Source organism: Marmota marmota, unplaced genomic scaffold (genome assembly GCF_001458135.2).
Source record: "Marmota marmota marmota unplaced genomic scaffold, marMar, whole genome shotgun sequence".
NCBI classification, from domain to species: Eukaryota; Metazoa; Chordata; class Mammalia; order Rodentia; family Sciuridae; genus Marmota; species Marmota marmota.
The window spans coordinates 1,048,956-1,065,306 of NW_026000130.1; the positions used below are offsets into that span (position 1 = coordinate 1,048,956).

Sequence of the window (16,351 nt, forward strand, 5' to 3'; positions counted from 1 at the left end):
AGAAGCAATCTATATACTGAATACTGGGGGAATGGTCAACTAAGTCATTCTTTTAACTTTGTTATTCAGTCATTAAAATGATTATGAAATGATATTAAATTAGTGAAATGAATAGCATTCATTAATAGGTTTGAAAAGGCAGGGTTGACATTTATATGTTTAAGAATTATATGCAGGCTCAGGAGGAACACAGTAAAGGAATAAACCAAAATTGGCAGTACTTGTCTTAGGGGAATAGAATTCAAGGTGGTTTTCTTTCCTTCTATTTTCAATCTGCATAATTAATTTTTTGTGCTACAAATATTTCTTGAGTGTCTGCTATATGAGTTAGGCTCTGTCTTTGGCACTTGGAATATAAAATTGGTGATATAGCTGGGTGCCTGTAATCCCAGCAGCTCGGGAGGCAGAGCGGGAGGCTCACGAGTTCAAAGCCAGATGCAGTAAAAGCTAGGCACTAAGCAACTCAGTGAGATCCTATCTCTAAATAAAATACAAAGTAGGACTGGGGATGTGGCTCAGTGGTGGAGTGCCCCAGAGCTCAATCCCTGGTACCCCTCCATCCAAAAAGTGGTGATATAAATTATTATACTGTTTGTTTATTTTTTTAATATTTATTTTTTAGGTGTAGATGGACACAACACAATGCCTTTATTTTTATGTGGTGCTGAGGACTGAACCCGGGTCCTGCCCGTGCTAGGCGAGCGCTCTACCGCTGAGCCACAATCCCAGCCCATTATTATACTGTTTATACACTTAAAAACAAGACAAGGAAAGGGGGCTGGGGTTGTGGCTCAGTGGCAGGGCCCTTGCCTACCATGTGTGAGGCGCTGGGCTCAATTCTCAGCACCACATATAAATAAATGAATAAAATAAAGGTCCATCAACATCTAAAAAAATATTTTAAAAAATACAAGGAAAGGGACCACAAAACTTCTAACAGTAAATGAAATAGTAAGACAAGTTAATGCTATAAATTTTGGGCTTAAATTAGAATTTAAAATGATAAGATTTTACCAATTAAATCAACAAAGTAAAAAAATACTAACAACTGATTTTTACAAACCAATCTACCATGTTTACAACAGATGAAAAGGGAAACTTTTAAATCTAGATACTTTTAAACATGATTTTTATAAATGGAACATAACAATTGCACATTCCACATTCTTTGAGGTTCCCTTAAGAGTTGATACATTTATGAAAACCTATAGCTACAACAGGCCCCTCTATTTGAAGACAGAGAGCAAATTAGACTTTTGGGCTTCTAAAGCTTCCTTTTTCATCTATTGTAAACATAGTAGAATAGGTTCATACAAATCAGTTATTAACATTTTTTCTTTTTTTTTTTTGGTTTAATTGATAAAAATGAGAGATTCTGGCCAAATATCCTGATACTGGTTATTTATATATTATGATGACTTAACATATTAGGTTCCAACTTCTTTCATAACTCAAAACAGTTTTTCAAAAGCAACCAAGTTCAGTGGCTACTTCTGAGTTTTTTAGCTGGCCTATCACACCATCTTTTGTTTTCTGGGACAGCCTCACTTGTGGCCCTTGCTCTGCTGAGAGTCTGGTTCCATGGATGGCGACAGTGGCAAAGAGGATTGTTGTGAGTCAGGCTTCCCTGTTCTGGGAGGTGGCCAGCCACCTGTGCTGCCTAGGGTACAGACACATTATTTGTTCTATTCACTCATATATTCAAAACTCCCATAAATCTCCCAGTAGGTTTCAAATAGTGGTTTTGGTTAGGCTTTGATAGCTGAAAATGTCTCTGATATAGTTTTTTAAAAAATTGTGTTTAATATAGCTTTTAAGAAAGAGGTTCTTGGGGCCGGGATTGTGGTTCAGTGGTAGAGTGCTCACCTAGCACGGGTGGGACCCAGGNCCGTGAATTGGCCCAGATCCTTAGAAGTAAAGGAGGAGGGAGGTTTTGCAATAGAACACCATGTATTGCAGGTATCCGTCTTAAGAAAGATCGCTGATCATAATAGCCCTGGGGCTCTCCTACCTGCCAGCCATGGCTTTGTAGTAAGCGAAGATCTGGTCCGCCAGCTTGTAGACAAACTGATCAAAACACAGGTTCACCTGGTGAAGACAAAGCAGGAAATGTCAAGGGAGTCTAGCTTTATCACAGCAAGACCTCCAACATGTCCAGCCATGACTCCCTGTGGTCAGCTAACCCTGCAGCTCCAACCCTGCCCAGCTCTTCTCATAGACTTTGTCTTTTCCTCCCATCTGACTTGACTTTGCAAATTTGATTATGAAGACACCATTACAAATGTAAAAGCCCGGGGGGCCGGGATTGTGGTTCAGTGGTAGAGTGCTCACCTAGCACGGGTGGGACCCAGGTTCGGTCCTCAGCACCACATAAAAATAAAGGCATTGTGTTGTGATCTACCTACACCTAAAAAATAAATTTAAAAAAAAAAAAAAAAAAAAAAGAGATTCTTGGGTCAGGCATAATGGTGCACACCTGTAATCCCACCAATTCGAGAGGCTGAGGCAGGAGAATCACAAGTTCAAAACCAGCCTCAGCAACTTAGTGAGACCTTGTTTCAAAATTTAAAAATCAAAAGGGGTGGAAATGTGACTAATGGTTAAGCACCCCTGGGTTCAATCCCCAGTACCACCCCCCAAAAAAGAGGATCCTGGAAGATTTAGGTATAGATGAAAAGTATCAAATTAAAAGTTTGTGATTTTCAAATCAGACATGTGCCCTCAAAAGGAAAGTGGCATTCTGAGTTTTTTCACTCATATCACATCAATCTTTTCCTCTTGATCTGATCTCTTTTATTAAAAGTTCCTCTCTTACTTTCCTTTTTAACCATATATGGGAGATATTTATAGAAGTGTTCCTTAAAATAAATCTCAGGACCTTCAAACTTCCTCCTCAACAAGAAACCTGCCTTGCATGGCTCACATTAGAAAAAGGGCTCCCGTTTGCTTGGTAGGAGCATGTTTAAAGGGGAAGAAACTACAATTTGTTGATTTTCTAAGAACTTGGCAAACATTTTAAAATCATTACAACTGTCTTTACAGAAGGGGATATGCAGAAACAGGGCAAAGAGACATCAGCTGGCCCGGTTATTCAGCTTCTGCTGAGCAGGACCGAAGCTATTCAGCCTCTTGGCCTTGGTCTCTGCACTCCTTACATGGAGACACAGATGTGCCGTGACACTTACCATTCACTTCATAGAACACAGCACAAAGGCTACCGTGTCACCACAGAGGAAGGCAATGGGATAGAGAATGGAATGAAAGAGGAAGAACTAGAATATATTGTCATTTTAGGGAAAGAAAACTTGTATGTCATAATGAAATAGGACTTCTCCACCTCAATACTACTGACATCTGGGACCAGATTATTCTTTTTTCCCTTTATTATTAATCGATAAATAATAACTGAATGTGTTATGTATTTGTGGGGCCAGATTACTGTTAGCGGTAGTGGCTGTCTACACCGTAGGATGCTGAGCAGGAACCCTGGCCTCTACCCACTAAGTGTAGATCTCTACCCCCTGACATTTTTGTCTAAGACCAAAAATGTCTCCAGACATTGCCCCTGGTTGAGAACCACTACAATAAGAAGACCCTAAAAGGTATTTAAGTGTCCCAAGCAATTGCACGGAGTGCCTCCAGAGATGCCAAAGCAATGAGCTGTAGTCATGGTGCCCTGCACTCAGGATGGGACAGTCACCAGCTTGGTTTGCTGACTGGAGAAGGCTGGAGAATCTAATGCCTGAGGTGTGGAACAGTTGCCTCCAAACCCTGGGACCTCTCTCCTCTCCCACAGCAGATTAGACCCCGGGATTTCAGTCTGCCATCCCTCTTGAGATGGGCATCTCACACTCAGAAGTGCTAAACTGGGCTTGGGATAAGGACCTTGGCACTCAGGTATCCCAGGAAATGCCTACCTGTGACCAAAACCCCAAGAGAGAATGGTATGTTGAAGGATAAGTCCTCCCTACCCCAAAACATATATGGCTTATAAAGGAACCAGCAGTTGTACCCAAGTTCCTGTCTCAAGTAAGGCCCATGCAGATAAGCCTTGTTCTAGAAGGTCAAGACAGAGTTTATATCCCAATGCAAGCCTCGAAGACAGTAAGAGCACTGCTTAGGTTCTTCCAATTAATTCTTGTTATTAAATGTGAAAAACATCCTGTTTGTTTTATTCAAATTAGTAACATTTCAGAACCAACACTCATTTGGCTGCAGTACAGCAGAACAAAATCATTTCATGACAATGCATTCACCTCTGTTTCCTGTATTGTCTGCTAGTTTCTACTCATTTCCACTGACTTTAAAAGTCATGGAGATCAGCCAAGCTCTAAGAGATGATCTTGCAGTATGAACAAAATGCCAGGTTGTGAACTTACATTTCAGGGCCTATTTCATTTTAAATTATCTTAAAAATTATTAAGAGGGCTGGGGACATAGCTCAGTTGGTAGAGTGCTTGCCTGGCATGCACAAGGCCCTGGGTTCAATCCCCAGTACCACCCCCCAAAAATTAAGAGCCTTAAACAACTTTTGTTCATATGTTTTATAGCTATTGGTATTTACAACATTAGGAATTTTAAAAGAAAGTTTCAAAACACAGCCTATGCAAACATACATTCCATTAGTTGTCGGAGAGATAAAGTCATCCCATTCAGTGATGCACTTGGAAACCACCACCATATACCTGTGAGACAATGTCAGTGAAAATGGCAAATGACATTTCATTTTTGTTGTAAAGTAGTTTTAATCTTGTGGACTCCCCTAGAAACAACCTTGAAGATCCTTAAGGAGGTCCCCTGGCCATGCTTTGAGAACTGCTGTGCTAAATTAACACCCACACTATAACTTGACTAGCTTCAACTTTTACTGGAGAACCCAGTGAGGTAGTGCTCATCAGAGAAAAGCCTTAAATTCAGAGAGATTTGTCAAAACCCATTCATCACCATGAAGCAACTGTTCCCTGGATTATTCCTGAGTCCTTTTTTTTTTTTTTTCCTTAAAGCACCAAACTGCTGCCCATCACTTTATCGCATATCAGGTTCTGGTTAATGTTTTGTGAAGAACATCTTTGTCTTTCAGTTAGTTTCATCTTCCTGTCCTCTATCCACTATGTCATGAGAACAGAAGAGAAATAAATCCTTTCTCCCTTTAACCAAATTCTCTATTTTTTTTATTAGTTGCTCAAAACATTACAGTGATCTTGACATATCATACATTTGATTCAAATGGGGAATGAATTCTTATTTTTCCACGTGTACAGATTGCAGTATCACATTGGTTTTACAGCCACGTTTATACATTACAGCCATACTAGTGTCTATTGTATTCTGCTACCCTTCCTATTCCCCCAAATTCTCTATTTTAAGAGCTGCTGTTTGAAATATATGTAAGAATCTTTCCCAGGGTGGCCTGATGTAAAAGAAGGATTTGGTCTCTCTTCTCACAGCACCTGCAATATCTGTACTATTACTTCTCTTCTTCTTCCCACCAGGATTTAGTGGTATCAGTCATCCATTCATGATGGAACTCTACTCTATCACTTCAGGGAGAAAAAAAAGGCTTATTATCAGTTTTTATACCCCTGTTATCCTACCCCCCACATTATAAAATGATTTAAAAGTGATACCAGATTTCTCTTTACCATGGTAAAATACATAGTAGGCCATTTACCATTTTTACCATTAAGCACACAGTCGGGCAGCATAGACCACACTCACATTATCAACCATGACTACAATCTACCTCCAGAACTTTTTCCCAAACAAATTCCTTCCATTAAACAAAAATTCCCCATTCTCCCCTGTCACTAGCTCCTGGGCAAGCACCAGTTTCTTTCTACCTCTATGGATATGACTACTCAAGAATACAACTTTGAGTGCTCAAAGAACCTGGAGTCTAATAAAGGAAGGAGAGTGAGGAAGAAAAGATGGACCCTAAGAACCACTACTTTGTTTGGTGCATAGGGATGTGCCAGGATGATCAACACCACACAGACTCTCTCCTTTAGGTTCTGTTTCCATTTAAGGAGGTGGAAACACGCATAGGAGTTAAGTAATGGGGGTCATAGAGCTCAGAGGGTTGAAACTGGGTTTTAAAGCCAGGTTGATTAGTATTATAGCCACTACAGGCTCCCTACCCTCCAACTATCAAGAAAAAGTGAAGCTTCTTTTAACCATCTTCTGGTCATCTTGGTTACGGGGGTCTTTATTTGTTCTTTGCAATGACACTTCCAAGACACTTTAAGGGCTGTACAAGGTTGCTTGGCTGAACACAGGGGCTCAAGCTCCATCAACCCTTTGCACCATGGTTTCCCACTGCTCCTCAGAGGAGCTCGGGGTACACACGGAGAAGCTCTCCTGCTCACAAAACAGCAGTTTTCCTCCTTGCCACTCTGCTGGCCACGATGCTTTTGCATTGCACACTTGCCTACATGTGAAAACAGGGAAGGACAGAGGGCAAACATGAGGTCTCCTCAGTCATTTCACTGGCTTGAGCCTCACCAAAGCATCACAGAGAACTAGTCTGGGTCGACGCAGTTACCAGAAACATCAAGCCGCAAAATGCAACCAGATACTCCATCCAGCCTAGACCCTACTGCAAAAATGATCATCCAGAGAGGAGGGTCCTATGACACGGGTCCTCATCAGAAGCCTTCAGTGGCTTCCAGTTATCCAGAAGGAGACCTTCCTTAACCTGAAAGCCTCCTCCTTCCTCAACAACTTCCAATGTCCCTATAAGAAACCCTTGATCCCTCTTCCCTGCACTATTATGGAGATTCTTTCCCCTGGTCCTGTCTCACGTCTCATGCTCTGTCACACAGCCCCTCTCAGTACAACCTGCCCACCCCTCCAGTCTTGACTAGCCATTCTCTGCTCACCACAGTCATGGCCTATGTGCAGGGTAAGAGGATCTGGCCTATGAACCAAGAGTTCCTTCCCACTGGACCTCTCTGAGTGACTCAGGATAAACTGAGGGAGTTACTTGCAGACCAGCACTGCCTCCCCCAGCTCCCTTCTGGAGAACACAACTTCCTTTCGCTCTCCAGACACAGCAGGGCGAGGCAGGCCAAGTTCCAGTGTTTCAAGCCTCCTAGTACCTGATCCAAGACGGGCCAATGAATCTGTTTTCTAGAATCTTTTAGACTCAAAACTCAGTGTGTCAAGCCAGGGATGTTCAGGACTGTGTCTCCCACCCAGGAGACCAGGGGCAGGGACAGAAACAGACATATGCATGCAGAGAAGACTCAGCGGAGGCTGCCCAGGAGTGGCTGCTTTAGAAGAGCAGCAGCAGCAGCAGCCGCCACACCACCGTGGGTTCCTAGGTTCTGGGACAGCCCAGGACCCTCAGAGCAAATCCCCTTTTCTGTCAGTGGAGCCCAAGGTGGGAGGCCACTGTGTGGAGCACAGTCCTGATCAGGCCTGCGGCTACACTAAAATGCATCTCACCTTTATCTAGAAAAACTGGCCAAGACAAAAGAAGGCAAGGAGAAGAAACCAACATTGGTGAAGCAGCAGAGGGTTTATTTCAGCTCTTCTGAGCTGTTCGATCTTAGGTTATGTAGAGAACCTCTCTGGGACTTGATTTCCTTGGCCTAACATGAGAACATGAACTGGAACTCACAGTCGGATAATCCAAGGAGACACCGCACCTGCACATAAAGCTCCTGCCATTTGGAGGGCACCCAACAAGTGATGATGCTTTCATACTCTCACCTGGCATCGCTGTGGTCAAGCTTGGAGCCAAGGGTGTTGCAAACGTCTCATAAGAATCCACACAAAAAGAACAAAGGCAGCATTAGCCTATTTTACAAATGAGTAAGGCACCAAGAACTGAAGTCACCTTTCTAAGGTCACTCAGCCAATGTAAGGTCTCTGTGACATGAAATTCCTTGTCTTTTTATTAATATCCCCACACTATCCTCTTAAGCATGGAAAGAGCTGAGTCCACGCCTGTTAAGCATGCAATTTCAAAACCTTTGTTGGGAATCACTCCAATCGGGAGGTAGAGAAGGATTTATTCTGCCTGAAGTTACAGAATCAGGGCCAAGTGCTCCTGCACATCTTTTCTTCCATGAAATTCTCCATGAGGTGACAGGTCATGGGAGTCAAAGCTATTAAAGTGGACCCTCTAAATTCTTTGCAGCCCCACAAGATGCTTAATAAACTCTTACTGAATTGAAGGATTAAAGTGCCTGGATTTAAACACAGGTTCCTGTACTTTGGGGATGATTGAGACCCTTATTTTTCAATACAAGCTGTCCAGAAATGTCAGTTTATTCTTTTAATAACCTAGGACTTAAAACTGTCGCAGGCCACAGAGTCTGTCTTTCAATGGTGTAACTATAATCTCCCCACACTAGAATATCCAGGAAAGATTTTACGTATGATCTATAAGCTCAAAATACTAAAAGTGCAAGGGACCCAGTACAGGCTCTTCACATAAAATGAAAAAGAGAGCCCTGGAGGTTTAAGAGACTTGCCCTGTGCCCGTCTGAGGCAGGGTCTGGCATGGCGCCCTGGCCTGCTGCTTCCCTGTGGGGGCTCTCCCTCAACCCAAATCGGCCTCCCTAGCTGATCCTACTGTCTGAGCCTCCTCCTACTGCATCGAAAAGATTAGAAGGAGGGGACCATAAATCATTTTTCTCATAAGTTTATAGTGTTCTTTTCCAAGAAGTTCAAAAGCACTTGGTAATAAACCAAGGTGATGAGTTTATGTCTTTTGCTTTTAAAACAAAACTTTATTTGAACTCCTGGAGAGGCATTGAAGTTTTTTTAAATTTAGGACATTCCTCTCTTATTTCAAGGTTTCACCCTGTGGCATTTTCTATGGGTGGGTGGGTGATGGTGAGAGAGAAGGGCCATGTCTAGCCCTCCCCTGTCTCTCCCAGACTTTTCTGAACGCCTGCACGCTTCAGCTGACAGAAGCCTCCCTTCCATGGCTTTCCACAAGTCCCAACATCCACCCAGAGGAGTCCCTCCATGCGTACCCACAAGCCGGCCTTGTTGTACTTTCTTTCTATGTTTTTCTCAACTTTTTAAGTGCTGGGGATGGATCCCAGGGCCTCCCACAAGCACTCTGCTGCGAGCTGCACCAGCCCTCCTCCCTGGCCTTCTGGGCCTCTCTTTGCCCTGACTCCTCAGCCAAGAACTGGAAGGAAAATCATACTGTCTGAAAGGGACTCAGCTACTCACAGGAATTACTTTGCCTTCCTAGTAAATTAAAAACTCTTGTCTTTTGCTCCTGCCCTTCGGAGGTCAGAAAAAAAGAAAACACAGCAAACTTAATGAAACTGAAGCTGAGAAAAACCACATTTTAAGAAGATGAGAAAGAGACCGAGAGACAGACAGGGTGGGCGCAGGCCGGACCCATCACACTTCGGACACCAATTTTAAGCAAATGTGAAATCATCTTACTTTGACTGGACCAAGCTTTTTTTGCTAATGATTTTATGCAGGTATCAACTCTAAGACAAACGGCAATAACTGTGTGCCAATGTTCCCTCCCACCCTGTAGCCTTTCCAAACAGAAACATGGGGTTAGCTAGCTGCTCTCAGGCAGGTAGAACTACACACTTAGCTCCTAGGGTCCTGCATTCAATAACCATTTAGTGAATGAATAAACCCTCGAAGTACTTAATGATTCAATATATGTCTAAGGTTTCTATTCCCTCTGGCTTCACCGATTAGCAGCCCAAACCATACAAAACTCTCCAAGTAAAACCATGGATGGCTAATCCAGGAGGAGGAAGAAATAGTGGAGTTCTCTGAATGATTTCAACAAGTGCCCCTACCACTAAACTGTGGGAGAACAATAAGGTAACCCTGTGAGTCCCATTCCAACCCATTTATAGACACAACAGATATAAAGATGGAGCCCCACCACTGCTGAGCAGAGCAAATGAAGCGAAGGAGCTGAGCACTACATAGCCGCAGTTTTGAGAAGAAAGCTGAACACCGACAAGGCAAGTTCTGTTCCTACCTGTGGATGTAGCTGGCATTTCTCCTAGAAAAATACCAAAATATTCTTAAGAGGGTTGTTGCTCTACTACAACCATTAAGCAGCTCTGGTCAACTATTTAAATGATAAAGTATCAGGGCCTGAGCTACTTAAAACATCTTGACTGATCTTTGTGAACTATAAACCAAACAGGTAATCAATTCCTGAGGGGCCCCCCAACCAACATCATCAAATGAAAAGTAGGAAAACTTGACAAGTGCCCTGTTGCTACTCCAAAGACAAAAGGGACACAAAAATAAAAAATTAGATTTGTGATGGTCTCCAGGGCCAAAAGTCTTTCAGGTGATAGGGGCTTCTTTAGACCCGAGAAAGGCTCTCCTCTCTGGTTCCCTGCACCCAAATCACCTCTTCTCTTGCCTAAATCTCTCAAGAGAGCCCAAGATGTCAGTAACCAGGATGGTTCCCCCACCAGCTGTCTCCCAACAGTACTCAGAACTAAAGCTTTTGAGAACATAAGAGATGTCCAGCAGTAATATCCATAGGGGACACCACTTTTCCTCCAACCAAAATTCAAATAATTTTCTCTGAACCTTTCCTTTTAACAAAATGATCCACTTTAAAACAGTTACCTGTTGTATTCTGAGTTCCCTGATGGATGGATTTATTTCTATCTTACGCTGTAATCAGAAGCAATGCTGATCCTTCTGGCTAAAAAGTCTTTTTTAGTACTTCTAAATGGGTGACAATGGTCAGCAGCAGCAGATGTCTTTGGAGAGCTTACTCTTACAGGAGGTATTTGCATCTCATCTCACCTCCTAACCACCCTATGAGGTAAGTTCTAATACAAGACCATAATTGCTGTCTGCCATTCTGAAACCGAAAAAGCTCTAAAACCCAAAAGTTTTTCCATAACTTACTTGGCAGCAAAACTTAATGGACCTGAACTCATTTGGAGGCAAAGCCTGCCCTGAACTAACATGAGACTATTTAGATTTTAGTTATCCCACATAATGTGAATATCCCAATGGTTTGCTAGACAAATAGGAATGTGTGTGATTACTATGTGCTGTCCTAGATCCCCTGGAGGTTATTTAATAGAAACTATATGCACCTTAATACCTTTTTAACCCCCCCACCATCTTAGGATTCTGAAATATTTGGTCCCCGTGTTGTAAGACATAGTATTGCCAATTTCTATTCTCAATTTCTATTATTGCTAATTTCTATTATTTCTCATTTGTCATTTTACAGATGAGAAACAGACTCCTTGAGGGGAAGCAACTTGCACATGAACACAAGGGGTAAGAGCTGTCTCTGAGGCTGGCAGTTGCTTTCCAAGCCCAAGTTTGTAAGCACTGTGGTGGGTTGCCTTAAGATCTGTCTGAATCCTCAACACAAAACTTCACCAGGAGAGGCGCTGTGCCAGCTTGACTATTCTCTCTAACCAACTACTTAAAAACCTAGGGAAATGAGTGGAAAACACCAACCAGAATGGCAGCAATTCAGAGGGCCTGGTACTTACCTTGCCCAGGACAGTGAGGCATGGTTTGGGGTCCAATTCTGGCTGTTCCAGCTTCACCACTCCTACCCAGCCATACTCATACAAGTCCTCTTCATCATTGTTATTACACAGGCCCAGTGGGTGCATCTAGAGACAAAAGGGAAAGAAAATTTCAACAGGCCAGTTTGACTCACATCGTACATTTCTCAGATTCCAGCCAAATGTAACCTTGAAACTCAAAACTTTAAGACAGGGGACAGTTTTTCAACCCAGGGGTAATCCTATTTCAGTACATTGATCTATGTGCTGGGGAGAACATAACAGACCCACTATAAATATATTTTATGGATGCTTTCCTTCTGCTTTGTAAGTAGTGGTCATTCAAGGTGGAAACCACCTGATAGGAGGTAGGAAAAAGAAAACAGTATAACTCCCATGTAAGTGCCAACCTAAATCGCTATGAAATACCATAAATTTAACATTAAGTAGCAATTATAAATGAGACTTGCTAGGTTATTATCCAAGACCGTTTGGCTCCTAAACCTTAAAAACACATATACTTCAACTTAAGCAAGAGACACATCCAGGACTTTATGGAGAGAGAACCAGAAACATGGCAGAATCACCAGTATAATTAGCAGAATGTTTAAAAACTCTCCTGGGTTAGTGGAAATTAGTTTAGTCTTTTCAAATTTTGCAAAGCACAAAATCGAAGATTGGCAGAAGAGCATCAACAAACTTTCTCACATAAAAGCCTGAAAAACGGCAATTCTAAGATATGTGGTCACAGTTCTATCACTGAGTTGTATCAGATCCTAGAACCTTAACCAACAACATGCAAAGAGAAAAATCCTCATGGATAAACATATCAAGGAGCTGATGAACTAGCAGCGTGTGCTAAGTAAGTTCTTGCATACGGAAAAAATCCGTCTTTTGATTTGTGGCAAGTGAGAGACACAGGAGACCTAAGACAGAATAAGGGCCCTTAAAGACAAATATTATGTCCTAATCTCCAGAACCTCTGAATAAATTACCTTACCCAACAAAAGACAGTTTCCGGATATGATTCAGTTTGAGAAGGGAAGGCTGTCTAGATTATTCAGGTGGGCCCGATATATCAAAAGGGTCCTTAAAAGGGAAAGAGGGAGGAGAGAGTGAGGAGAGGGGAGGGGAGGGGAGGGGAGGGGAGGAATCGAGTCGGGAAAAGAGGATACACAAAAGCAGAGGTTGGAGTGATGTGCTCTGATGCAGAAGAGGGACAATATTCAAGGAAAGCAGGCAGTCTCCAGGAACTGAAAAAAACAGATTTTCCCCTACAGCTTCCAGAAGGAACACAGCCCTGCAGACCCATTGTGGACTTCTGACCTCTAGAACTATAAGAGAATACAATGGTACTGCTTTAAGCCATTTAATTTGTAATAACTTGTTATAGCAGCATACAGGAAACCAATACATCCACCTTACCCCCACTTGTTTTTTTACAGATGAGAACAGAAGTTTAAGTTTAGTGGCTTTTCCAAGACAACACAGCTATGAAGTGGCAGACCTAGAGGTATAACCTGTCACTCAGATTCATAGTTGAATACCTTCCCATGCTACCTGCTTACTTCGTGATCCCTTCCTCTGAGAGCAGGCCATCTGACTGAGAGAGGGAGGAAGACAGAAAATCTTTAGGAAAAAAAATGTTTCCAGCTGTATTTGAGTGCAACAGGGAATTATAGCAGGCAACAAAGGTTGCTAGAATGTTTGGGAAAGCTTTGCACAGCTGCTGAGCCTCAAATGAGCTTCAAAGGAAGAATGGGACCAATCAGGGCCATCATTCCAAGCCCTGGAAGAGCTGGTAAGAGATGATGGTAGGGGGAAGAATGAGACCAGCCTGATCAACAGACGGGCCAAAGTCTACACCAAGAAGGCAAAGAGAAATTCTCAAAAATTAGAAGCTTGTCTGGAACACCAAGATAGTATCATAGGTTCTTATTACAGATTTTTAGGTAGAAGATGATGCATTGCCATTTAGGCAGATGGGTGAAAGACACACCTTTGGGCGGTGAATGGTACAAACAGGGTGCAGCTCCCAGATTTGAGATCCTTGGAATCTGAATTTCATTGAATAATGAGGAAATGGTTGCATAAGCCCACAGAGCAAGTGAGGGGTTTCTGTTGCTGAGCACGGAGTGGAAGGGGCCACGAATTGCCACCAATTCTATAGTGATTGAGTACTGTATCCTCTGGGAATTCAAGAGATAGAGAGCCCTGGAATATCCAATTTTTGTTTGAGCTTCAGGCTCAGGGCTCTACAGAACAGTGGAACTGTGAGATCTTTTCCCCAGGGTGCCCCTGCAGGGCCTACCCACTCTGGAATGATCTACAGTTATTAATGATGAGTAGCCTGAATGCCGAGACCTCCAACTAGAAAGGGGATGTGTGAGGATGACTTCCAAGAAAAGATTTGAGTGTTGGCTCAAACCAGCTTTCTGAAATCCCAGGTCAACAGCAATGGCAACCACACTTCTGACCCTTTTCCACTACATTCCATGATAGTTCTAACCTGGCCACGTTAACTTAGAGGTCTCCAGATAGATGATTGCTTTTTGTTACTTAGACATTTATGTGGTTTGATTGATGATGAAGAACTGCTTTGGAGGAGCAGAGGTATCATCCAGTCCTAAGACATTGTATCTTTATCAAAACTCTACTAAGGAAATAAACCTGGCACACAGGGCCACATATCATGTAAAATCTACTTGTATAAAATGTTCAGAACAGGGAAGATCACAGAAATAGAAAGCAGACTTGTGGTTGCTATGGAAGGAGAAAATGGGAGTGACTGCTTAATAGGTATAGAGTTTCCTCTTGGGGGTGATAAAAATGTTCCTGAACAACTTGGTGGTAATGGTTGCACAACACTGTGAACACGCTAAATGCCACTGAATTATATACTTCAAAATGGTTAAAATGCATTTTATATGAGTTTTGCCACAATAGAAACATTTGTTTAAAAAAACTGAACAACTGTATTGAGTTTGTTTAATCCAAAATTACTGCCATCTGCCTAGTGCTGCCCTCAGCTAATGTGGGGATCCACAGTGAAGGACAGTGCAGTTTCCACACTTCCAGAACCAAAGCCAATTACAGCAGTCCTTCTGGAAACTGTGTCTTGCAGAACAACAGCCCCACAAAATGAAAAACAGGTTCTTGCACAAGTAAATAACACAGAGGAACACTTCATAGGGACCAGGATCTATATTTGTAAATTAAAGCTATGTAGAAGATTATGGTTTAAAAAACAAAAAGTTGTGAGACACAGTAGTAGTATATGCCTATACTAAGGCAGGAGGATTTCAACTCCCAAGGTCAGTCTCAGCAGCTTAGCCAGACCCTATCACAAAATAAAAAATAAAAAGAATCAGGAATGTAGTCCAGTGGTAGAACAACCCAGGGTTCAATCTGCAGTACCAAAAACCAAAACAACACAAAGCTTTAACTCTTTGCTAAAACCACCAATTCCTACTCTAATTTTAAGCCTGTTTGTGTTTAATAGATGACATTGTTCATGGGACATTTTGAGAAATGCTAAGTTAGGGAGAATACATATACACACGTGGGAGAATAAACCTATAGTAAATATGACACAAGGTAAAGCTAAATGTAATCGAATGCTGAACACACAGAATGCAAAAGCAAAGGCAATTTTTGTGGGAAAAAAGTGGAGGGACAGTCAAGGGCAGCCCGAGAGAAGGTGAGGCCCGGGAGGGCAGCAGATGTGGAGGGGAGAGGATTGGGATGGGAACCATGAGCAGCAGAAGTTGAGGCTGAGGTCTAACCCATGGCAGCCATCGTGAGGATGAAGTAGGCCTGACCAGGCCAGAGGTTCACACCACGGAGGAGCGAAAAATACTCAGTTCCACACAAAAGGCATGTCAAGAATGCGTCCCCAGGCAGGCAGAAATCTGAACTGTGTAAACATCAGAACACACCCAAAGGTCCCCAAGTGTCTGTCAGGGTCCACTCAGGTCTGTCATGCCAGCACCCTAGGCTGCACTTCATGCCAGACCCTCTCTCCTCTCCTCAGCACCCACTCTCTCCTCCAAGACTCCCCTATCAGCTCTTCCAGTGACACCTGGGTGACTGTTAGCAACTCAACATGTCAGTCCTGTCACAGGTGTTGACTTCTGAACAGGATCAAAGCCTTAAAAACCAAAAGAGGGCTGTGGTTGTGGCTCAGTGGTAGGCACTGGGTTTTTTTTTTTTTTAATTTTTTAATATTTACTTTTTAGTTTTCAGCTGACACAACATCTTTGTTTGTATGTGGTGCTGAGGATCGAACCCGGGCCGCACACATGCCAGGCGAGTGCGCTACCGCTTGAGCCACATCCCCAGCCCAGGCACTGGGTTTGATCCTAGCACCACATAAAAATAAATAAAGGCATTGAGTCCATACACAACTTAAAAAATGTGTATGTTTTGAAAGCACTAGTGAGTACAACTGGCTGGTGTGGGTTGTTTATTTTCCTGTGAAAGGTAAAGAAGTTACCAAAATCCTGTCTCATAGGATTGAAAACCACCTCATCATCCTCGCCACTTCCTATCACCACACCAGTTCCTTCTCTTCTGAGTTCCTTATTCTTGTCTACATCCCCAGGTGCCCAAACCTGCAAATTCAATCTTACCTACTATGTTTCTCAAATATAATGGGCTCCTTCAACCCAGCTGCTAGAAGAAAATACTGTAAGATTCAGGTTGCTGTCAATTCAACCCTGACAACAGTATCTGCTTCCAGAAATACCTGTTTTCCTAGGACTATCGTCATTTACACCCCAGTATTCTCTTTACCCAAAGGTCAAAGTTATGAGCTCAGAAGAATGTTTTTTAGGGTATAGAAATAGTCATAC

The 16,351-nt window shown here is 42.6% G+C and overlaps 1 protein-coding gene across 1 annotated transcript in view; it reads right to left on the reverse strand.

The window, feature by feature from the left end:
- Positions 1-11,902, reverse strand: part of Znrf3 (zinc and ring finger 3) — a 59,347-nt gene extending 47,445 nt beyond the window's left edge. Inside the window, exon 1 of the mRNA XM_015500220.2 lies at positions 11,481-11,902. Within this exon, the coding sequence (XP_015355706.1) occupies positions 11,481-11,606 (126 nt within the window). The 5' untranslated portion in view covers positions 11,607-11,902. The remainder of the gene's footprint in view (positions 1-11,480) is intronic.
- Between the last annotated feature and the right edge of the window lie 4,449 nt (positions 11,903-16,351).